Source organism: Rhamphochromis longiceps, linkage group LG16, assembly GCF_057381845.1.
Source record: "Rhamphochromis longiceps isolate RC_006_pf linkage group LG16, R_longiceps_female_GT1.1, whole genome shotgun sequence".
NCBI classification, from domain to species: Eukaryota; Metazoa; Chordata; class Actinopteri; order Cichliformes; family Cichlidae; genus Rhamphochromis; species Rhamphochromis longiceps.
Window position 1 is genome coordinate 22,466,884 of NC_140572.1, and position 24,365 is coordinate 22,491,248.

The 24,365-nt window shown below is 37.2% G+C and overlaps 2 protein-coding genes across 2 annotated transcripts; both read left to right on the top strand.

Moving 5' to 3' along the window:
- The first annotated feature begins 402 nt into the window (after positions 1–402).
- On the top strand, positions 403–6,035 carry slc15a1a (solute carrier family 15 member 1a). Its single transcript, XM_085383764.1, has 19 exons — positions 403–491; positions 595–694; positions 1,776–1,866; positions 2,012–2,095; positions 2,207–2,289; positions 2,405–2,491; positions 2,573–2,662; positions 2,751–2,795; positions 2,909–2,941; positions 3,034–3,122; positions 3,872–3,953; positions 4,061–4,180; positions 4,303–4,446; positions 4,528–4,574; positions 4,735–4,842; positions 4,940–5,051; positions 5,231–5,368; positions 5,458–5,565; positions 5,677–6,035. The coding sequence occupies exons 1-19, from the start codon at positions 418–420 to the stop codon at positions 5,905–5,907; spliced, it is 1,866 nt and encodes a 621-aa protein (XP_085239890.1). The 5' UTR covers positions 403–417; the 3' UTR covers positions 5,908–6,035.
- A 2,008-nt stretch (positions 6,036–8,043) lies between these two features.
- On the top strand, positions 8,044–23,939 carry stk24a (serine/threonine kinase 24a (STE20 homolog, yeast)). The gene is made up of 11 exons (XM_085384026.1): positions 8,044–8,545; positions 13,304–13,534; positions 16,583–16,639; positions 16,761–16,869; positions 17,390–17,547; positions 18,050–18,235; positions 18,366–18,508; positions 18,612–18,816; positions 18,897–18,965; positions 19,956–20,092; positions 21,097–23,939. The coding sequence occupies exons 1-11, from the start codon at positions 8,504–8,506 to the stop codon at positions 21,128–21,130; spliced, it is 1,371 nt and encodes a 456-aa protein (XP_085240152.1). The 5' UTR covers positions 8,044–8,503; the 3' UTR covers positions 21,131–23,939.
- Positions 23,940–24,365: the final 426 nt, after the last annotated feature.

The following is a 24,365-nucleotide window of genomic DNA, read 5'->3' on the forward strand; positions in this document are numbered from 1 at the left end:
TCCTCTTTAATGCATGAAGACATTTATCATCCTATTATTTCTTGTAGCCTTATTATTGTGGCAGAATCTAAATAAGTATAGCTACAGCGCTTACCCGATCATCCTCTTTTTGCACCAAGGTAACTTCAATTCTACTGAACTGATTAGAAACATATTCGCAGATACTGATAACTGTGTAATAATACGACAGACAAAGGGCATTTAACTGAATACTTTTACACATAATAGTACAAAATTTGTATTAGTCTTCTAATGAATAAAATGCTCATAATTTAATTCTGAATGTTCATTTGTAAAGACGAGTGGAGCCTTTACTTAAGGAACGTACACGTGTACTTTCTCACTGCTCTTTTTCAATCTTCCTCACTCAGGACTATCGTCTACTTGTCCATTGTCTATACAATTGGACAGGTTGCGATGGCTGTCAGTGCAGTTCATGACATTACCGACTCAAACAGAGATGGGACACCAGACAACATGACCTTCCATGTGTGGGTATCTTTTCTTCTGAAGTTTTAAATTACTGAGTCACAGTTTCCATCATATATTTCTACAATGCACCGCGCTCATTCATTTCTTCTTCCTCACATTCAGTGCGTTGTCCATGGTGGGTCTCTTCCTCATTGCTCTGGGCACTGGTGGCATTAAACCCTGTGTGGCTGCTTTTGGTGGAGACCAATTTAGTGAGCACCAGGTTAGACTGTTAACTTTCTCAAAATACTTTCTTTGGCTGAGTCTTCTTCTAATGTTTAACCTCTGGCATGTGGTTGAACGTGTAATTTCAGCATCCATAGTTCAAGTATTTTATTGCATGTAATATATCCCCTTGTTCCCCCTGGTTTCTATGCAACTCTCCATTATCAAATTCTGTGATAATAAAAATGAGCTCAGATAAATTGCAAAGTCATCACTCACTTTCTCACGATGACAATTCTAAAACTGACGAACAGGTATACCTATTACTATGTTTCTTATTTCACCTGTTAGCATGCTAACATTTCTACATTCAAGCCAAACACAAATTAAAGATGTGGCTGATGGGAATTATGAGTATTATGTCAAATTTGAGGTGATGGTGGTTAACGATGGGTAGCAGTACTACATGTGTGGCTCCTGAAGAAGGGGTCTAGGAAATCTGTCTGTAAAGTCCAAGAAACCTTTGTCTCTGGGTTGTGAACATTACAGTTTAAAAATAAGAAAAAAATCTGAGGGAAAGACAAAAGCATGTCACATCTGTATAATGTGCTGTTCATCAAAATATGGAATAAATCTAAAATTAAACGTGAACTATTTTATGATACATGATGTGATATAAAAGCTAGAAATGATAGTAATTAGGAAGTGAATGTATTCAAGCTTTATAACTGGGACACACCGGATTGAACCACCAGTATAACACAGCCAAGTGTAGTGTGAGTAATGTAGAGATCTATATTCTTGGCTAAATAGGTGTTTGATGTTGTTAGAGGAGTGCAATCTTAAATTGGTGGTTAAGTTACTATAGTTACCAAATTGTTCATTTTCCTCAATCTTGTACCCATGTAACCTTTAGAGAACCATGCGTTTAACTAATAGTTGTTATTTAATATTTAAAAGCCTAGAATTACCACTTATATAGCTATACTAAGCTTATGCTGTAACCCATTTATATTATGAGTTTAATACAACTCGACCACCTTTTCAAAGACATACAAGGCAGCGGTTTACATAGATAATTATCACTTTAGTATTTGTACTGTTTGCAAAACACATTACTGACTTGTCTTTCTACGCAGGATAAGCAAAGGAGAACTTTCTTCTCTGTATTCTACCTCTGTATCAATGGTGGGAGTCTCCTGTCCACCATTATCACTCCAATCCTGAGAGGTAGGCATTTAAAGTAAAATATCAAGTTAAAGTGCCATGAACATGCAGGAATGACAACAATTACATTCTAATAATCATGCAGGAAAAAGTGCTTGTTTTTAGTTGAAGTTGTAGTTGAATGAAAGTTGTTTGCCTCTATCTGCAGGTCAGGAGTGCGGCATCTACAGTCAGCAGAAATGTTATTCCCTGGCTTTCGGTGTCCCCGCAGCATTAATGGTGGTTGCACTCGGTATGTCTAAATTATTAGGGCACTAATTCAAAACATGAAGCAAAAAGTAAAGGGTGGGTAAATAAACTGTATTCTGAAACGAATGATTTGCCCGTGATGTTCCCTTAACAGTGGTGTTTATTGTCGGGAGTGGTATGTACTACAAAGCTGAACCCGAGGGAAACATAATGCTGGATGTGTGTAAATGTATTGGGGTAAGTCGTTTATATAAGCCTTTTCTGCATTCATGTGATCAGCCATAAATGCTATTGTAACAACTCTAAAAATCAATGTTTCTAAAAACAGTATCACTCTTTGCTCTTCTCTCAGTTTGCCATTAATAACCGCTACAGGCACAGGAGCAATCAGTACCCCAGGAGACAGCACTGGATGGACTGGGCAGAGGAAAAATATGATGTAAGTTTCATTTTATATATTTCTCTAATGTCTTATAAGAATAATGTTGTTGTGTTTACATTCAGTCTGCCTGTTTTGTAGAAACTCCTGATTGCTCAAATCAAAATGGTGCTGAAAGTCCTCTTTTTATACATCCCACTGCCAATGTTCTGGACCCTATTTGACCAAAAGGTACAGTAAATTTTGTTTTTAATTTAAATGGACTTCATTTAAATCACTTGCTGCTAAGAGGAAATTAAAATTGTGGTCTAATTTAAAGGGATCCAGATGGACGCTGCAAGCTACCACAATGAATGGATACTTTGTAAGTTTGGTAACAAAAAATAAAAAATAAAATAAAAAATTGCAGCGAAAAGTAATCATAATAATTGACCAATACAGTGTGTTCATGTTATAATATTGTCCTTATGTCTGCAGGGGAAACTTGTTATACAGCCCGATCAAATGCAGGTAAGTTAAAGCAGCTTCATCGTATTGACTTAAAATGACATAATACATGTTATTTAAGAGGATACTAACGATGCAGTAATATTTTTTAAAAGATTTTCAACCCCATCTTGATCCTGAGTCTGGTACCTATCATGGACAGCATAATCTACCCCCTGATTAAGAAATGTGGCTTTAACTTTACGTAAGTGAGAAATACAATGAACTACGTTCAGTATCTGTGGTTTACATGTTTCATAACACCATAACATTAACTTCAAAGGGTTATTAAAAGACCTTTACTGTTACGGTTTTGATCTGCTATCAAAGTTCATCATTATAGATCAGCTCCATTTAATATTTTTCATCAAATGGTCGATGATGAAATTACAGTTAATTCCACGTCTGGAAGCTAGCAGGTGGTCGGTCCACGTTAGCATAGCGCTGCTACCCCATAACTTCTACACAGCCTGTGATTTTATAGATGTTACAAATACAAAAATGTCCGTAGTTTTATTCATGACTCACTGAATAATAACTGACCTTTCTGAAATGTCAGGTGTTCTGTCCAGAAAATCTTTTGGTCTATTAACAGTGGTCTAATGCTAAAATGCTTTTTAGGCTGTTTTGAGATGTGATTCAAACTCCTATGTTGAAAATGACTGTGTTAAGCTAGCTCGCTGTTAGCAGCAATTTCATTAATATTGAGCCTAAGGAGCTGTATGAATCATGTTGCTTTTCAACAAAAACGGAAGACAGGGAAAGGAAGAGCTTGCACACCTGTTTCTATTTCTACACAATCTAAATAAAACCCCAAATTTTCATGTTAATGTTGAATTTTCAGATATTAGATGACTTTAAAAGAAAACTATTCTTTTCACATAAATAAACGTTGTTTTTTTTTAAATATATAAAATCACAAATTAGTAACAAAACTTCATGTTAATCCAACAGACCACTAAAAAGAATGACAGTGGGGATGTTTCTGGCTGCTATGGCTTTTGTCTGTGCTGCTTTGGTCCAAGTTGAAATTGATGTGAGTAGAAAAAGATATGTGTTGTAAAATAAGCAAAACTTTAACTCACTTCATTTTATTGACTCTTTGAGTTTTGGAAAAACAAACACTTATTCCTTGTTTTTCAGAAAACATTGCCAGTGTTTCCATCTGCCTCCCAGAGTCAGTTGAAATTACTTAACATGGGCAGCAGTGCAGTCACAGTCAATCTGCCGGGCAACGAGTCGCTGACTCTTAATGCAGCTCAGGTATGTCGTCTTATTCATAACACTATACGGTCTATTAACGAATTGAAAATGACATGAAAATATGTTTATGTACAAAATATTACCACTGTTTGACCTTCTTAAACACTTTCTCGGTTTTCCAGGCCAGTGACAAATACTTCACATTTGAAACAGAGCAAATCATTGTTTCAGTTGGCAGCCCTGGGATGACACAAGCCATCTTCTTGAAGAGGAAATCCAGACAAACTCTTCTTATTCCCTCAGTTATTAGTAATGAATGGCTTCTGGTGAGCGATAATGAATTCAAAGACACACAAGAGGACTTTTAATTGTTAAATTATTAAGTATGCAATGTTATATTTTCACAGACTCAGGACTTGACTTCCAAGCCAGGACAAGGTAACAATGAAATCCGGTAAGTGAAATTAAAATTGTTTTAACCTTTTATCAAGTCAGAAAATCATATTAGTTACAATCATAATCTTTATGTGCTAAATAAATCATTGAAAATGATAGGAACTGCATACACTGATGTAACTTTATTAATGCTGTTGCTCACTATGTAAATATTTCAGATTTGTAAATGGAATGAACATGCCTGTGAACGTGACCACTTCTGCAGTGGACTTGGGACTAATTGAGCCATTTTATTACTCCACTTATTCCACAATAAAGAATGGAGAGTAAGAATTATGTTTCTACTTTAACTAACTAACACAGCAATAATTTATGCAAACAGTACTACAGTTTCTTAGCAATATTTTCTTTTCTAATGATCAGGACCAAATTCTCCTTGTTGAGTGGGTCACAGTCATGCGAATACATTAAGGACTTTGGATTTGGAGGTTCATACACTTTCTTCATACCCAGCACTTTTGTCTTTGGACCAGATGTAAGTCTTCCAAATGATTTTAATATCATGAATTTTGATCATCCAAAGAAGAAAGAAAAGAAAAGAGAAAAGAGCACCAAATGAACAAACAGACAAATAATGGAAATATTGGTGTTATTGTGCTTTATCTTGGGGATTCTCACGTGTAAAAATTAAACATTTCCATCTATTTATTCTAGTGTCAGGACTCTATTACTGTGGTAGAGGACATAGAACCCAACTCAGTTCACATGGCCCTGCAGATCCCACAGTACTTCTTCATAACTGCTGGTGAAGTGATGTTTTCAGTTACTGGTCTGGAGTTCTCTTACTCACAGGTACATTTAAATGACAAGTCAATTAGTCTATGAAATAGTTTCTTTCTCCATGACTTTTGTCATTTTGGGTCCCTTTTTTGTGACTTTAGGCACCTAGTAACATGAAAGCGGTGCTGCAAGCCGGCTGGTTGTTTACAGTTGCTATTGGTAACTTCATAGTCCTGATTGTGGCTGAGATTGCAAAACTTCCCAACAAAGTAAGAAAAAAATGCAGCATATCAAATACATATCAAACATGCAGAAGCCATGCATGTGCAAAAATGCTAACATTGTATTTGTCCCCCTGTCTCTCCCCTCTTCTTTTACAGTGGGCAGAGTACGTCCTTTTTGCGTCTCTCTTAGTTTTAGTGTGCATCATCTTTTCCACTATGGGGTATTTCTACACTTATATTGACCCTTCAGAAATTGAGGACCAGTTTAGTAAAAAGGTTGATGAAGATGAAGATGATAAAGACAAGCGTGAGAAGGCAGAGATCAAGATGGTCAGGAGAGACTCAGCTGAAAGCTACGATGACAGTTACAAACAATCCAATATGTGAACACTTTAAGATAAAAGCAGATCATTAAAAAAATGCATTATTAGTGAATAAGAGAAAGTGTACAGGGGAAAGTGTGTGTGTTGTGTGTGTCTGTGAAATATTTTATATTGTTATGGCAGAGGCATTCATATAAACAATAGTAATTAAAAAGAGAATAAGGTAAGAACAATTATATGTCATGGGATATAATTCCTTTTTTTTTTATATACGTGTGTAAGCTGTGAGAAAAAATGATTAAATAATCATTATTCATAATCATTCATCCTTTCCATGTGTTTCTTATTCAGTCTTCAAGTCAAAAAGCACCAATATCACGCAGCAAAAACCTGTGTTATCAGTGGAAGTATTCTTGCCATTGCACTGGTGATTGAGACAGAAAATCTTATATTATTTTAGGAAGAGTATAATTTACTATTGCCTTTACTAATATGTTCAATATTTGAACAAAACATCATCTGCTGCTTGTTTAAATAATTACAGTGAAATGCCGGCAAGCTCACACATGTGAACATAAAATGTTCAAATATCAGAAAATGATCAACAAAATTATTACTAACTAAATGATAAAGTTTGCAATGTAATGTTTTTTTATGTCTGTTTATTTTTGTTTTTCAGTTAATGCACTGTTGGTGAAATCATACTTTGGAGTGTAATTAGTTCAGATGTCAAATAACTGTGGTACCTAATCATAAACTTCTCATGCTTCTGTATTACTACTTGTTTTGTATAATATAAATTTTCCCTTACAGCTTCCATGTAAGTAAGTTATAACATTTTCAGGTAGCTAAGGTAGTAGGTAGATAGTTTTTTTCCCCTATTAAGTAGGTAAGACAGATCATTGGAATATAAAACACTGCATTTATAGTGGAGAGACACATGCCAGGTTTAGCACCCCAGTCCCATGAGCCATACTGCAAGTGAAAGAGTTTCATACCAGTATAAGACCAGCATGACGCCTTTGTTTGTTTGTTTGTTGACATTGATGTGTTGCAAATGACCAACAGTTTTATAGTGTAAAATTTCCTTTCTCTGGAAATTTCGTCACATACCTCTGTCGCAGCACACTGAAAGAAACCACTGTCTGGAGAAAAACAGTGAGAAAACATGAATTTAAAGAACTTAGAGAATTTAAATTATAAGTGGATTATGGAGAAAAATAGAAATTATTATCAACAAAATATCCCCAAACACAGGAAAGGAAAGCGTATAGAATAAGCTATCCTTATTAGATTAGTATTCAAATATTGTTACGGATATTCAAATGCATACATTAAGCAGTATTTTAATAGTGTAGCTACTATAAGGAAAGCTAATTAAACATTACCATTTATAACTAAATATCAAGTTTAGTAGCAGGAGCTATTAAATGCAAATTTAGGTAAGTGCAGTTTTTTCATGCATTTTGTGTAAAATGCTGGTATTTACCTTCATGCTGTAATAAAGCAGAAGAAGTAAAAGCAATTTTTCCCTCATTATTTACTTATTATAACATTATTCACGTATTATATACATTTAAGTTTGAGACTTAAATGTATATATTTATGCATAAAAATATACAGAATATAGATGTCATTTAAAAAAGAAAAGGAAAAAAAGCAGACTTTTATAAACATGTCTTTGACAATTTTAACGACTGACACTTATTTGTAAAGATTTTCACCCACTCAAATTAAAAAATAATTAAATATCAATTTAATAAATTGGACTGAATTGACACTTTTGTCAGTATGGATATGACGGGGGGCGGCAGCTCAGGTTGAGCAGGCTGGGGACGAAGAGAGGCCAGAGGAGGATGCTAGGATAATAGGGTGAGATGGAGGCAGTTGACCCGCTGTGGCGACCTCTACAGGGAGCAGCTGAAAGAAGGAGAAGAAATAAGAAAAGGCGCTATTGTTTAAGCTCATAAATAGTGTAGGACAGCAGTTTTGGTTTCTGTAGTTTCTTGGGAACAGAATGAGCTTTTCCGTTTTGGCATGACTAAAATAAAATCACATCAAATATATCTTTGTTTTCCCCAGAAAAATGTCCATGCAGAAAAGTGAAAGGTACTAACTTGTGACGTTTTTTGGTTTACGAATGACGACATCTGCTGTGCCTCGCGCTGATTGGTCCTTCGCTAAACGAAAATGATATTAACCAAGATGGCGCCGGGCAAGAGAGAAAAGTGATGAGAGAATAGAACAACAAGCGACCAAACTCTATAACAGTTTGCATGTATTCGCTCTGCGCGATTATTTTATGCCACGCCTGTATTACTTTCACCCGGAAACTGTCAAACACGCGCGGAGAGGACGCTGCGACGCAGTTATTTTGCTAACTGTTAACCAGCTGCTAAAGTCGCTAGCCTACCTAACGTCTGCTAACGTTAACTGCGGAAGGCGAGTCAGGAGAAAGCAGGCAGGCGGTTCAAAGTAGGAGCCGACAAGTGAACCTGACTTTATTTTGGTTTGGAGACGTCTTTTAATAAGGTAGCACGTCTTTCATAGTTTGGAGCTCTGTCAGTTACAGCAGGGTGTTGTTAGGAAAGAAACGTTATACCTCTGATAAATAGAGGTGAAAAGACGAGGAAAGGCGTCATCTTTGCTGACTTGACGCCATGGCTCACTCTCCAATTCAGAGCGGACTGCCGGGGATTCAGGTAAATTGAAATTTTTTGTGTTGTGTTTTATTATCTGACATTCAGCTGCGAGCTAACTTGGTCACTTGGCATTTTCACTTCTTTTTTTTTTTTTTTCAAGTTTGCCAAATAACCGAAAGTAATGTGCATCCGAGTTACCGAGAATGTGCAACCTTTGCTTTCCAATAAATGCACCTGTCGTATTTGCCAAAGTCCAGCTAGATGAGTTTTGGAAAGAAAAAAAAAGAATGTCATTATCGAAAATGATTTTGTAATTCATCTGGCCGGTCAATTCATATAATGTTTATTGTAGTCGAGATCAGATCCAAGGTTAAAGATTGCATTTTGGACTGATTTCTGGAGTTTTAAAATGTAATTTATTTATCATATATACTGTTAAAATGAATGCTTATATTAAACATGAGTAAAGTTTCAAAGGGCTTAAATGTAGGGGGAAAAGGATGAACTGAGGGGCTACACCAAAGCACAGTTTAACATAAAGAACGATCAATGTGAACTGGAAATCCTGCAGAGCTCCAACAAGAGAATCCCAGAATAAAAACAAGCTGGAAAATTTAGTGGATTTGGAAAAGAGCAATAATAAGAGTAATAGGTCTGTTTAAAATAAGGAAAACCTGAGAAATTAATTCTCTTGGTATTTCTGAAGCTGAAGCTAGAGAATGTCTAGCCCTGTCCCAATAACTAAATATATAAAACCATACAGCATTATGTATTAATATAGCTGTAAAAAAAAGTAGATCACTTGTTTACACCCATCAGCACTTAAGAATCTTACAATCTTCAGTGTAATATCAGAGGAGAATAATTGTGGATTCGTTATGTCCTGAAAATCAGTTCATTAATTCATTACTATTTCTATTTAATGTTAAACTTTTTTTGGAAATTAGTTGTGTTAATTTATAACTTTATCTATCAAATGCACCGACCACTTTATGGTTATCATGCCACGTCCTGCTTAAGTAAAGTAGGCCACATTACAGTGCATGTAAGAATGAAACTTGGCATGCATGATTGTCTGCAGGTAACTGATTGCACACAGTGAAACTCTATGAATTATTGGTTAATCATTTACATGTCCACAGACAACACAGGTTAAAAGGTAACATCAGATATGTGCCCATAGCTTTGCATGCAGTTGGGTGGCTGACATTGAGTCTTCGCCCCTGAGGGTGCGGCACTGTGGTGTGTGGATGACACTAGACTACACAGTTGTATAGAGCAGCTGGCAGAGCATTAAACACAAGGTTTTAGAGCGAGGTTCAGGCAGCTTTGGTTGTTGGAGTAAACCTGCTGACTGTGGATATGGCAAGTACATTCCCATGTGTCGTCTGTGGTCACAGTGCCTTTGTTGTTTTTCCACATTGTTTTTTCAGAGGTCAGCCTCAACGTTATGATTTTCACCTGGTTGACTGATCACAGCAGTGTTATGATAGTATTTTGGTTGTTGTTTCTACTCTGCTTTGTTCTGCACTGCTTTGATTTATTTGTTTGTAAAGTTCCATTTCTATCAAATTCAGCAGCCTCACTCTTTGCCAGATTGCAGCTCTCAACTCATCTTCTAAAAAGGTTTGACCACTTTGCATTAGCACTTTTACAGGAAATTAGTATCTAGGAAACTCACAAGCAATATATTGTGTCAACTTAAGCCAAAGCTATGTGGTAAATTAAACATTAAAATCTTCCCAAAAAAAATCAAAGCTGCTGTAAAATATGTATAAATATTTTATTATAGTTTAGCTTTGTAGCGTTAGAGGGAGGTTGTTGTTTGTTTGTTTTTTTTCAATATTCTGTGCCATCTTTGCTATGAAAAGTAAGTCACTCCAAGCTCTGCTCAGGCTGTTTGGGTTAATGATTGCCATATATGAAGGGAAATTGAACTGCCTGGCTTGAAGACCATTATTGCCTTCCTGGTTCTCCATGGGGAAATAAGCCATTTAGCTCAGTCAATAATTCAGGGTGTAGTCCTTCAATTTATGCTTAGCCTTTGTGGTGCAAGGGTCATTAAGCTTTTGTCAGGTCTGTGTTATGCTGTCTTTTGATGTAAGTGTAGCTCAAAGCCACAAATTTGACTTGATAAGTTTTAAATATTTAATATAGAGTGACTTTTATCAAGTGTAATGAGATTACCCAATTGACTTGATAAAGTTAATCTGCATTCATATGTCAAGGCCAGTTTGTAAATCTAATGTTTGTATTTTTGGTAACAAAGGATTTGATGATGACTGGATTCAATGTATAATGTGTCATCACAGTATGGTAATTAGAGAGTTGTGAAATGTCAGAGGAAATTCAAAGGCTTGTTGTGGTGACAGCTGATTTTAAAACAAAAAAATGGGTGACTTCATCTAACCTTACACTCCAACTGTGTTGCCTAAAAGTTGAGAAGTATACTTTTGATGGACTTGTAACTGGATGGAAAGTCTACTATTGACCAACTGTCAGCTACAAAGGAGTGGGGGAGGAGGGAACCTTTTTCATGTGGACAGGGTTTTAAAAGCTAAACCAATCTTCTAAATTGGTATCACAGCCAAACGAAGCATGTTGTTATTGATCAGAATTGACTTTCCTAAACCCAACTCTTATTATTTTTTTTCTAACATGGAAAGCTTGTCATATCACTTGTCAATAAGGTGATACGTGCTTAACAGTGTTGATGATGTCTACATTGGATCTGTGCTGGATTAAGGAGGCTGTGTTTAACCTCTAAGTTGACACAAGAAAACACGAAGAGGATGTCTCTGTTTCTACTATTTAAGTGGAAACAATTCCCTGAACCTTCTGACAGTGTACTGCTAAACAAGCAGACTACCTCTTTATTGCAGATCTGTTTCATTGTAAAGTGTGCTCACAAGTCACTTTATTAAGTGTACCTTGCCAGTACTAGTTTGGACCCTTGTTGCTTTCAGAAGTGCCTTATTACTTCAAGGCATAGATTCAAAAAGGCGCTGGAGACATTCCTCTGGGATTTTGCTCGATATTGACATGACAGCATCACAGTAGAGTAAATGAATTGCTATGTTCAAGAAACCAGTTTTAGATGATTTGAGCTTGGTGCCATGGTGAATTATCTTACTGGAAGCACCAATATGAAGATGGCTACATTGTGGTCTAGGGCTGCCACAAACGATTATTTTGATAGTCGACTAGTCACCGATTATTTTTGCGATTAGTCGACTAATCAGATTATGCATCCATTGGACATAAAACGTACAACTTATTGCACCAGCAGAGCATCTGCTCTTATATAACTATCATTAGCTTAGAGCTTTAAGTGTTTAAGGTATGTGCTAACTAAAAATAAAGACAAGATGATAGTTTATTAAATTTTAATGAAATTTGCGGATTGTTTCAGTGAAGTTTAATAAACTCAGCCGTCTGCTCCTTGCTATCTAAACTATAACAGGACACCGGAGTATATTCTCGAGCATCTCACACTTCTGATGATCAGATGTCTGCTTGACGTTTATTTAGCTGTGTAAAAACTATAACTTTAATCTCAGCCAAACCGATTTACTCAGGAACAAATAAAACACTGAAAAAAGCCAAACAATAACATTTTTAAGTTATCTAAGTGACTTATATATCATGTTTAACCTGAGTAGTGAAAGACGGCGGTGGGTTTGAAAACGATTTGCTGGGAGTCCGGTGTTCTCACGGGCTCTAGTGAGTCTTGAACCCCGGCTAGCTATCGAGCTAGTGGGTAACAGACGTCTCCGAAAACGTCAGGGCGCTTTTGAAAATATGTGGTGTCTTGATAAACTGAGCAGATATTTGAGGTTTACACAGCTACATTCTCGCCTGAAAATATGTTAAATGTTTATTTTGTGACCCAGAAAGAATAATAAGAGTAATATTAAAACTAACTAGCTGCCGCCATTGTTGGAAACTGAGCAGGGCTGCAATGGGCCGCGCTGTGAATTCTGGGACACTTCTTCTTCGGGGTTTAACGGCAGCTGGCATCCTTGTACATGCAGTGCTGCCGTCTTCTGTTTCAGTCCGTTATTACACTCTTAAATCCTACTACTTATTCCTGCGTCTTTTGGGATCTTACAAAGCTTCAAATGACGTGTCGACTATTAAATTAGTTGTCGCCGATTTTGATAGTTGACGTAATCGTGACTAGTCGACTAATCGTGGCAGCCCTACTGTGGTCATAAAGGGATGGACATTATTAGTTACACTAATGGATAGGCTATGATTTTTAAACAATGCTCAGTTGGTATTAAGGGCCCTGAAGTATGCTAAGACTATGGCCTCCACATTATATAACCACCACCAGCCTGAATCACTGATACAAGGCAGGCTGGAGCCATGCTTTCATGTTGTTTTTACACCACATTCTGACCCTAAAATCTGAACATCACAGCAGATGTTAAGACTCATCAGACCAGGCAACATTTTTCCAATTTTCTCTTGCCCAATTTTTGTGAGCATGTGAGAATTGTAGCCTCATCTTCCTGGTTTTAGCTGACAAGAGTGACACCTGGTCTGGTCTTCTGCTGTGAATCTGAGTGTTTGTCTCTGTGTTAGCCCTGGCAACCTGGCTAACACTAACAACCTGGACAGGTTGTACCCTGCCTCTTACCCAGTGACAGCTGGGATAGGCTCCAGCCCATCCGCGACCATGTATTGAATAAGAAGATGATGGATGGATATTTATTTGTTAAACTTAAGATTTTACATTTTCTGACAAGGTTTGATGTTACTTTAAATGTCCTCTTTTTTTCTCTCTCAACGTCTTTTTTCTCTGTCAATCAGAATTTCAGAGCTGATCCAGAGGAGCTTTTCACCAAGTTGGAGAGGATAGGCAAAGGCTCTTTCGGTGAAGTCTTTAAAGGCATCGACAATCGAACTCAGAAAGTTGTGGCCATTAAAATTATTGATCTGGAGGAAGCGGAGGATGAAATAGAAGATATTCAGCAGGAAATCACAGTTCTCAGCCAGTGTGACAGTCCTTTCATCACCAAGTATTTTGGATCCTATCTCAAGGTAAGCTTTAATCTCAGGAAGAATATTGTTGCGTGAACTTGTAAAAGCTGAAGCTTGACATAATGGATTTGTTTGTAGTGTGTTCTTGTAAGCAAGTGATGGCAATTTAGGTAAATAAATAATGCAAATAGACAATGGAGGAAGTATTGTCTGTGAAATGGTGCAGATTAGTATAGAATAACTCGACTTGGCCTGGGATTACAGTAGTGTATGCCCTGTGGGCTGTTTACGGCAAAGTTTATAAGCCATATGTACATATGTAAAAGAGACATGATTATAATGTCAAACTGTTGAATTTCAGCTTTGGTGTTGGTGTTTTATTTGCAGATTAAAAAAAGAGAAGGAAAAAGTAAAAGCGTGGGTCTACTGTAGTAGCTGTATTTACAGCATCACTGAGACACTTTTTTGTAACTAGAATAGATTTTCACACTAAATGTGATAGAGTGGCTCTCAGAGCATTTACTGTGGTACTTAAGATGAGAAACGAGAGAAGTGGTCCATTAGCTCAAGTTATGTGACTGGCTGAAGGAGAGAATTGAGTCCAATGTGTTTCTAGTATGTAAATATGATGTGTATGTTGTGTCCATGGAGTTTCTAGACTGGTACTGCTATTTGCGTGAAAAAACCCCATATCATCTGCTTTCATCCATCATTGATCCCACATGCATCTCAGGGAACAGATAGCTTCTCATTTTAATCAGTCTAGTGGTCTGGAAGTCAGCAGCTGACGAACAGCAGCTCGTGCTTTATGCTGTACCATATAAACTAACGCCTTGGTATTCCCCCGGATAAGCTGGAGGAGGTGGCTGGGGAGAGGGAGGTCTGGGCCTCTTTGCTTAGGCTGCTGCCCCCGCGACCCGGCCCCGGATAAAGCGGATGAAGATGGATGGATGGATATAAACTAAGAAATCTGCCCACCTATTGTTGTTGTTTTAGGGACGTCTGCCTTTTTGAGTCGGATAAGTCGCACATAGGTTTAGGAGGGAGAAACGAGGATAATGTGTGTTTGTGTGCCTTGTTATAGATCAACTTGAAGTTAGTTGTTGTTGTCTGGTCAGCATTTTAACATCTGCTTATTATAGTGGGCAGGAGAAGCAGAAGTGGTTCTGACACTCAGCTGTTGCAACTTGCATCAAAAATGGTACTCTAATCGTTTTATAACCAGTGTTAATTAGACCTCCTAAGTATATTATTAAATTTTGGTGTCCACTACATGAACTTTTATAAAACCACTTAGGAATAAGAAATGCACTAATCCAATGTTAGGATTGAATATTAGTGCGAACCTGGCTTGAAAAACTGGATTGCATATCACATGCTACACATCATCAGTGGTTTGTTTGCTAGCAGAAGATTTGAAGAAGCTGACAGCAGTTTAAAGTGTTTCAGTCTAGCTCCACCGGCAGCCTTCATCTCTAAGTTTAGAAATGTTTTTAATTTAACTGCAGTCAGGTGCATCGACGGAACTGAAAAACTAACAGCGATGCTTTTTCTCTCTCACTCGCACATATCGTGAAACAAAAATCAAATGTCTGGCACCGCAGGAGGTGAAGCGCTTATTCCTAGAAGTGGATCGTGCAGCATAAGCTTTTACTTTATGTGTGATGTGAGGAGCTGTAAAAGGAAGTAGTTAGTCAGAGGAAAGGAAACTAGTGACTTTAATGACTGAGTGCAAATAAAATAGGTAAAACATGAATTTATGTTAATATATATTTTCATTTTTTTATTTTGTCACTTTGGTCCAATGTCATTTATTATTTTGCTTCTAAATACCAGTCCTGTAAAATTTATACTCTTGAAGGTGTTTATTTCCTTTACTTTAGAAAGTTAGGAAGACAGTGTTGCCCTCCACATAAAGACTAATTCCCTGACTCTTTCTCACTGAGAGAAATACAGATTATTTATTTAACACTGGTATCAGATTGGTCTGATACCAGATCGAGTCTCTGTATAGGATCAGAACTGGAAAAAGTTGGATTGTTGCATCTGTATTAGAAATAACACAAGAACTGGTAATAAACCAAGGTGTTCCTTACAGTACTGATCTGATGATGGGTGTGGTTGTAAAGCTAAAAAACCCCCACAAAAAACAATGAGCTTCTGACACTGAAGTTTGTGTATGGCAAAGTAAAATCAAAAGAAATGAGAAGAAGTCAGAAAAATGACCATCCTCTGAATGCAAATAAAAGAAAGTCCAGATATTGGTGTGTGGCTGCGTTGGTGGGTGTTGGTTTCCATCTGTGAGGCAGCAGCACCAACTGAGAAAACATCTGCTGATGTATAATATTATGCAGATTGCATGCACTTGTAAGTGTAAGCAAGATGAAATGACATTCGCAGGGTCCTGTAGTTATAATTTGACTTTTCACTGTACAGCTGATGTACCGTCACAGGTTGTTATGAGATAGAAAACGTATTTGTTTCTTTCCATGTTCAAAATCCAGCCATTATGAGAGTTGTCACAATAACAGCCAGTGAGTTGTGTATCATAAAATTTCAAATCATAAAATTTGAAAGTTTGTGTCATAATTAGGGTGTAATTTTAATTATCTTGGTCTATCTATATAGTGGTTCAATAAACCAAAACTAGGTTTTCTTGAATCTCAATAACACAGTTCCAATTATTACATTTAATTCTGTGTGATGTTGTTTCCTAGAAGTCTTGAACAATATGAAGCGCAAAGGCACACCAAATTTATTTTTAAAACCCCCCAAAACAAAACAAACAGTGAGAGTACTAATATCAGAATGAGCTGAAAGGTCTCTCACTTATAAAAAAAACAAACAAACAATCAAAAAACTAAAGTTGATTGATCTTCCACTATTTGTACCTCTGAAGATGTGGCATATAGTGTACAGTAGTGGAACAGTTATTAAAATGGTTATTTATCATTCACTTATTTAACATGATTTTTTTTCCCACCACAAAACACCCCATGACATAACTAGTACCCACAACTATTCCCGTTATTAGAAACCTGAATGAGTACTGTTTTCTGTCTCTACCATAACTTTAAACACTGTCCAATGGATTTGTCTATTTTTCAGGGTACAAAATTATGGATTATTATGGAATATTTGGGTGGAGGATCAGCCCTTGATTTGGTAAGTTGTTATGAATTGCGATCTGAAGATAATCTAGACTTAAAGTGTTTGTTTGTATGTAAGGCCATTATGACAGTTGTCACAATAACAGCCAGAGTCAAGAGTTTATCCATTCTCCTAGATGGAGCCGGGTCTACTCGATGAAACACAGATCGCCACCATCCTAAGGGAAATCCTGAAAGGTCTTGAGTATCTGCACTCTGAAAAGAAAATACATAGAGATATCAAAGGTCAGTCTGGTACATACATCGCCTTTGTTTTAAAAAATATATTTAGAGAGCAAGCCCTTTATCATCTTGCTAATATTGAAGTGAGACTTTAATCTTTTTGTGTCATTCTTTGCTAGGAAATTACTTACAAAAGCTTGCATTTCACAACTTCCAGCATCTGTTATGTCTTTTTTTTTTGTCTAAGTGTTGAGCCATAATTATATTTACACACAAGCCATATCACTAATATCTGTCCACGTCTTACACTTAGTTGAAATCCTGTTCAGCCCTGTAATATTCAACTTCTACACCATCATAGATAATATTTGTCTTACAGTAGTGATGGGTGATGGAGGAGGCCATTTCATTTAACATTTCTACAGGTGTAAGTTAATGTGGCTGAAAATAGTGTCAGAATTTTTTTTCTCTAGAGTGTTTTTTTTAGTTCCTGTGGTAACTAAAAGGTATGGTTCTACCAATAGGTCTTTGACATTATGTGATGCATCTCACTAGCTTTTTATTTTTCTCACTGCTGTTTCAGCTGCCAACGTGTTGCTGTCAGAACAGGGTGACGTGAAGCTTGCAGACTTTGGAGTAGCGGGCCAGTTGACAGATACACAGATAAAAAGAAACACATTTGTTGGAACTCCCTTCTGGATGGCACCTGAAGTCATAAAGCAATCGGCCTATGATTCAAAGGTTAGCATTATCTTATATTGTGTGTTATCACGGTCACATTTAAACTTAAAAACAGCTGTCCCAGCAAAATCTTTGTCATAACTTTGTGTTCTTTTTAAAAAAAAAAAATTCGAGATCAATATTTTGCTTTAAAACAAGTTTGTACAATTAGTCATGAATGTATACTGTTTCATATAAAATTGTTCCCAATTTGTTTTTCATGTTAGTGCTTTGTTGACCTTTGTTTTTTTTTTTTTGTCAGCATTGCTTAAGATGAGTATTCTTGACTAAAAATGACCCATATTATTTTATTTATTTTTTTTATGACCACAACATGAGTCAGTGTGGCTTGTCTACTCAGCTGCTATGTCACAGTCTTGTTTTTGCACAGTTTCCTCAAATACACCCTTGTTACTTAAGTCAGTCAATGTGAGTGTCATGTCATGGAGCTTGCTGTCAAAATGTTTGTGTTCTGCTATTTTAAAAACCAGGCATTTGGTTGCAAATGTTTTCCTTTTTTTAGGCAGACATCTGGTCATTAGGGATAACAGCAATAGAACTGGCTAAAGGAGAGCCTCCCCACTCTGAGCTTCATCCGATGAAAGTTTTATTCCTCATCCCAAAGAACAATCCGCCAACACTGGAAGGAAACTACAGTAAACCACTTAAAGAATTTGTTGAAGCCTGTTTAAATAAGGAGGCTAGCTTTGTAAGTGTTAAGAAAAAAAAAGTTCATTTTTTGAGTTTAAGTTGTATTTTTAAGCTTGAAAATGAAAAGAAGAAGAGGAAATCCACTCTATTAATTGCTCAATTTTTTTTTTTTTACGTTTTCTCTATAGAGGCCAACTGCCAAAGAGTTGTTAAAACATAGGTATATTGTAAGGCATGCCAAAAAGACGACCTACCTGACGGAGCTGATTGACAGATACAAGAGATGGAAGTCAGAACAGTCTCGGGATGAATCTGGCTCCGAATCTGATGAGTAAGTTATCTAAACCAACCTTATTCAGTTCAGTGTTGGGGTGCAGGTGTAAAGTCTATCAACTGTAGTCCACTGATGTTCCTAAAATCCTGCTTGATTGTAGGGAACAAGATGGCCAGGCATCTGGAGGTGATGATGCTAGTAATGATAAATGGATTTTCAACACCATCAAGGAAAAGGATCTGGAAAACGATTTGAAAAATGACCTGAAAAATGACCTGACAAATGATCCTAAAAAGGACCTGAAAAAGGACTTGAAAAAGGTCCAGAATGGAGCAGCACGGCCTGCTGAGTTGGAAAGGAATCGGGTAAGGAATGGGCTCTTTCAAAAGGCCTTATTCAAGGTTCCTATTTGGTTTTTCAAATTAAAGTATTTTGTTTTTTCCAGGTGGAGGAGAATCCAAAGAGGCCTTTGTCACAAAGCTTATCAACAATCTTTTCTCCAGTTTTTTCAGAGGTACAAGCATCGCTTTCTTGTCCCATATTAAAATATTCATCATTGATGAATACATAAGTAATTGGTACTCAACTGGTCACACCAACTTAAGGTGTACCCAGCAGGATTTTACTAACAATGGAAGTATATGTTTATGTTGAAGGGCCTCAGTGTGGAGTCCTCAGCCTATAGCAGCATTCAGGATGTCATAGGAAGGACTATATACTGTAAATACTGTAAACAGTGCAAATTAATCTTAGTTGAACAGACACTTACAGAGCAGAGGAAGAAGCAGGTGAGAGAAACTTAAGTGCCCAGTTACACAGGCCTGGTGACCATCTGGCATCACAAGTCATTAAAGAAAGATATGCATTTCCCACCCAGGTGGAGAGTAGTTGCTGGAGGTAGCACACATGCACTAGTGTGAAAAGAAGTTTATGGTGTGTACCTAAAACCTTCTTGTGGTTGCTTTGGTCGCTAGCAGATTGTCCTGGCTATAAAATAGCCTTGAAAGTAAGCCAAACAGAGGTTCCCAGGTGGTTGCCAACTGGTCTCTAGGCCTGTGTGATTATGGCCACACACACAGCAGAAAGGTGACACCAGACAATGTGAGGCATGTTCTGTCATTTCAGCCTCATTAAATCCTGTAACGTAACACCCTCCTGCAGAATTATGTACACATATTGCTGTGTTTATTTTTACCTCTAACCAGAACAACAGTGAGTTAAAAAAACAACAACTAACTAACCATTTCCCCCTTGAATGTAATGTTTTAAGTAGTAAAGCAGTAAATTTCCTGCCTGTGCTGCTCCCTTTGCATTCATTCTAGCTTGCTGAACCACCGCTGTTCTCTCTGTCAGTTTTTTTTTTAGAGTCAGCAGAGTTTACAAACGGCAACTGATCCTACACAGTGTACCTTTAAGTTTATGTTCCATTTTATGTTAGAGGCTGCAGTTTTCTTTAGAATTAGGCAGTTCACATTATGTCATCTAAAAGCTGTCACTTTCACAGTTGAAACAGAAAGGCGAGACAAGTAATGGCAAGCCAGAAGCTGCAGAGGAGCTGCGAAAGGCCATTGTTCAGGCAGAAGAAAAATACCCAGGAATCTGTGACTCCCTGGTGGCTGAACTAGTGCAGAGACTTCAGAGGCAAGTGAAGTTCACACCAGTAACTTTTAACTTTTTCCTCCATTTAGTAGGTTGTGAATTTGCATAATTACTTCCTGAATGGATTTCATATTAAAGCAGACTGTGTGGCAGGATGTAAGCCTAAGGGGGCAGCTTAATTGTAAACCAACTGGTTTCCAATGACAAAGGGAAAAGCTTTAATTCAATTTGGCTGGAAAATATGCACTTTTTTGAATACACTTATTGGTATAGTCACTTGCACTGATGCATCAAAAGCACTATTTTGTACAAAGTTTTCCATGAGACAGCAGTTTCTGTTGGGATCATGGAGTCATCTGATCATATTGATGTACAGTAAACAATGTTGACAGCACTTTAAAAGGATTTCACTCATTTCTAAATACTACTGAGAGTCTATAGCTATGCTAGTTCCTCTATGAGGATGTCTGCACTTTAACAGATTGGTAAAGTGTTTACAATGGTCACTGTCTAGATTTAAGATTTTAGCTTAAACAAGATTTCATTTAACTGTGATATGTCTGAGACTGACTGGAGTATGATTGACTTACAGCCAGAAACGTACAAAAAACCAGTCTACTGAGGTAGAATAATACAGAGAAAACCCCATCAATTAGATGACCCCTGCCTAACGCAAGCACTTTAGCGAAAGTGGGAAGTCCTTTTTAACAGGAAGAGACCTCCAACAGAACCAGGCTCAGGAAGGGGCAAGAAATTCCAATAACCTCAATTCTATTTTTCATGTAGCATCAGACTTTCCATGCTTCAGTGAGCATGGTACAAGCACATGTTAAGTGTGAGGATGTATTACTGAAGCCCAGAAAATCAGAGCTGAGGAGTCTTAAATGGTGACTTTTCAGAGAGGAAACCCAAGCCTCTCAATCTTGTTATGCAGGAATAATAGCAAGTATATGTGTTTAATCCATCTGCAATTTGTTTTTGTGTAATGTTTTGTCTCAACTTAACCCAAGGCTGGTAAATATTGACCTTTATTTATTTCTTTTCAGGTTTTCTGTGCCACATGCAGCCCCCACTCACTGAGATGAGCCAAGTCCAGTTGTGCTCCACTTTTCCACCCTGGTGGCAGCAGTCAGATCTTTTCCTCTGACCTCCACAGCCAGAATGAAGTCTCCCAGGAAGGTCTCCATCACTTATTTGCCTGAAGCAAATCCTGGCCTACTTAATGTCTGTTTATATGCTAGCACAGCATCAGAGGTTCCTATTCAAGACAGTCAGTGGCCACTCAGTTAGCTGCCACCTGCTGTAAGATTCCCCTTCTCGATACCTCCTTCTCAATTGTTTTATTTTAAGAGCACATTAGCTGTCTTTCTGGAAGGACTTTAAGTTTTGATTTTGGTGTGTTTGTGGCTTTTTCCCACATAGGTTTACAGTCGGCATCCTTATGGAGAAAATAACTTGCTTAATTAATTGTGTGCATGTGGCTGTGTGAAAGATCCTGTGAAATGTTCAGTGAAGCGTGACGAGTGGGTTTGAAGCATTCTATTGAAAACTCAGGTATCCCGCTTTTAGTGGATTGGGTCTACTGGGAGATGGAAAGAGCTCTGCAGGGTGGTTGTACAGACTTGTAAATAGGCTGATTTCTACAGTTTCTTGAGAGGTTAATGGTGCATTTGGAACCACTGTGTACAAATGGCCAAATGCAAAGTGTAGATAATGGCTGTGAGGTGAATATTTTTGAGAGACTTAAGAGGCCACAAGTGAGATTGCCTTGCCTTTGTACTTTATTCTTTTGTATATCTGTCTTTGATTTCTCTCTGTTTAGTTGGAAACTTTTTAAGTACTCATCCAGTGAATGAAAGTGGCTGCCCTCTATCATGGTTTACTATTGATTTGTTTGTGTATATTTCTTGATTCTCTTTGATTTCACACTCTTTAGTGTGGCTGTAATAATGTTGGAGAATGTCTGAAAAAGAGAGAAATGGCTGGTTTATTGAAGCCCCAGCAGTTTTAAACACTGGATGCTCCGTTTCCAGCCCCAATTCCATAAAGCTTCGAGTTGTGTTGGTTTGTTGGACTCTGCCTCATCCCGCTTTTTTTGTTGTTTTTTTGTTTGTTTCTGTCTTTGTTTGTTTGTTTGTTTTTTCAGCATTTGATTGATAAACTGAGGTTTCGTCCATTCATTCCATTAACAGGGCAGTGCCATCGTCTGAGTTTAAATCAGCAGACTCTCTTAGTCTTCCTAGGAGCTGCAGTGGTACTATCCTCAGTGTACCTACAGCTTTAATTGCACTTCAAGTATAAATGCCTTTGACTATAAAAAAAAGTAGCCATAAAACAGTAGCATGAGACTTACGGTATTTTGCAGGTATTCACTCTACCATCCGGGACGAACAGAAGTCCGCCACAAGTCTCACAGCTTGGACTTTGGAGTTGGTCATGCAGTGTAATAATTGCCTGGCTGTATCATTTTGATTTTTAACTTTGTGATAAGTGTGCTAGTTTTCTAGACTCCTTACAGCATAGATGACACTGCTCTCAGATGTATATATTAACATAAAGCCAAGCAGTGTTCAGAGACCAGTGGCACTGCTGCTACGTTTGACTCTAGCTTAAAAGGAATGTGCATGGTAGTATAAAGCCTAATGGTTGGCCTGAGTAGTATGCGTTGTAGCATACTCCTACAGGACTGAAGGAATGTTGAGCCCTAAACCGAGTCAGATCAGCCTTATAGTATTTGTGATGAATGGGATGAATAGTATCAGCTTTAAAGTGTTGGATCTGTTGCTTTTGTTGTGACTTGTCCTCTGTTTCTAAATTCAGTGATGTTTTATTGATGAATGACAAAAAGATCAAAATCATTTCTTTTTTTCATAAAAGAAGGTGCACATGAGCAAAATTACCCTGTATGTAGGTTGTCTTAAACCTTTTTTTAATATATAATCTTTGGGGTTTAAGAATCATTTTTTGCCGATATAATGTATACAATACACACGAGAAGTTAAAGGAATAGGTTGACATTCTGGGAAATACTTATTTTATTTGTAGTGGAGAAAGGAGAAGAATAAAATCAGTTAATGTGTCCTTTTTATTAGGTATACAGTGCAGTCTGACCTTAAAATCTACTTTTGTAATACTGCACTGCAATGTTATTTTGACAATATTTTTGCAACTCATCAGTTTTCATCAGTTAGACCGCATCTGTTTACAAATGTTATTAGAGAAGAAGAGAATAAAATTCAGTCCAGGATACATTACCTTTTTAATTTCACCGAAAAAGTGAAAATGTAATTGGAGGAATGTACCTTTATTGCACGACACACAGTTTCCATTGTACTTCTATAACATAAGCCTCCTATTAAAGGTAATCTGCCGATCTTAGATTTTTACATCACAATTGTGAGCATCATAAAGAGACGGCATTTGTATTCGACTGATTTATACTGCAGATGGGTTCCTAATAAAGTGGTCACTGAGTGCTTAAGTTAACAGGAACACAAAGTATTTCCTGTATGTCAACCTTGTTCTTTTAAACAAACCATTTCATAGTTCCTTTCTGCTTCCTGTTGTACTTCTGGTGGGAAATGGACTAAAATGAGGGCAGTTGAAATGCTGATCAGATGAATAAGTAGAAGCTGGTTAACCGAGCGACTGCACGTAATGAGTCTGCTCTTCATTCAAACAAATGTGCCATTTATGCCCCAATCTGCACCTTTAACGTGATCTAGTGTGGCTCTTCTCTTTTTGTGTTGCGCTGTTGCTTTTTAAAGATGTTACTCAGTGTTATGGAGTTTTCTTCTTCTTTTGTGTGTTGTTTGGCAATAAAGCAGTGTGATCGGCAGGAGTCATCTCTCAGCACAAGTAGGCATATATGCTTAAACTATTTTTATAACCCCAAAGAGCAGTATTATGTAATAGAAGGAGTAAAGCTGGATTCTGTGATGTGTTCGAATTTCAGTTAACACTGGATAGCAATCATTTAAAATGTACATTTCAGTTTGAATGATTTTTTTTTTTTTTGACAAGTTTCCAGTCCAGTATGTGTTGTTGCTCATTCAGGACAGTGCTGTTGGATTTCTTGGAATTAGTCAAATCTTTAATAAATAAATAAAAATTAAGTGGAAAGTTGAATAGGTTTGCTTTTTACATTTTCCTGACTCAGACTGTAGTGCCTCTTGGAAATATCACCCTTCTTGCTGCTTGCGGTTATGTGATCGAATTTCCTTTTTAAGTTTTGTATAATAACCCACACATTTCAAAGTCCACATATTCAAAATCAAGAGATGAAATGTATGGCTACTGCATAAAGGTTTTCAGT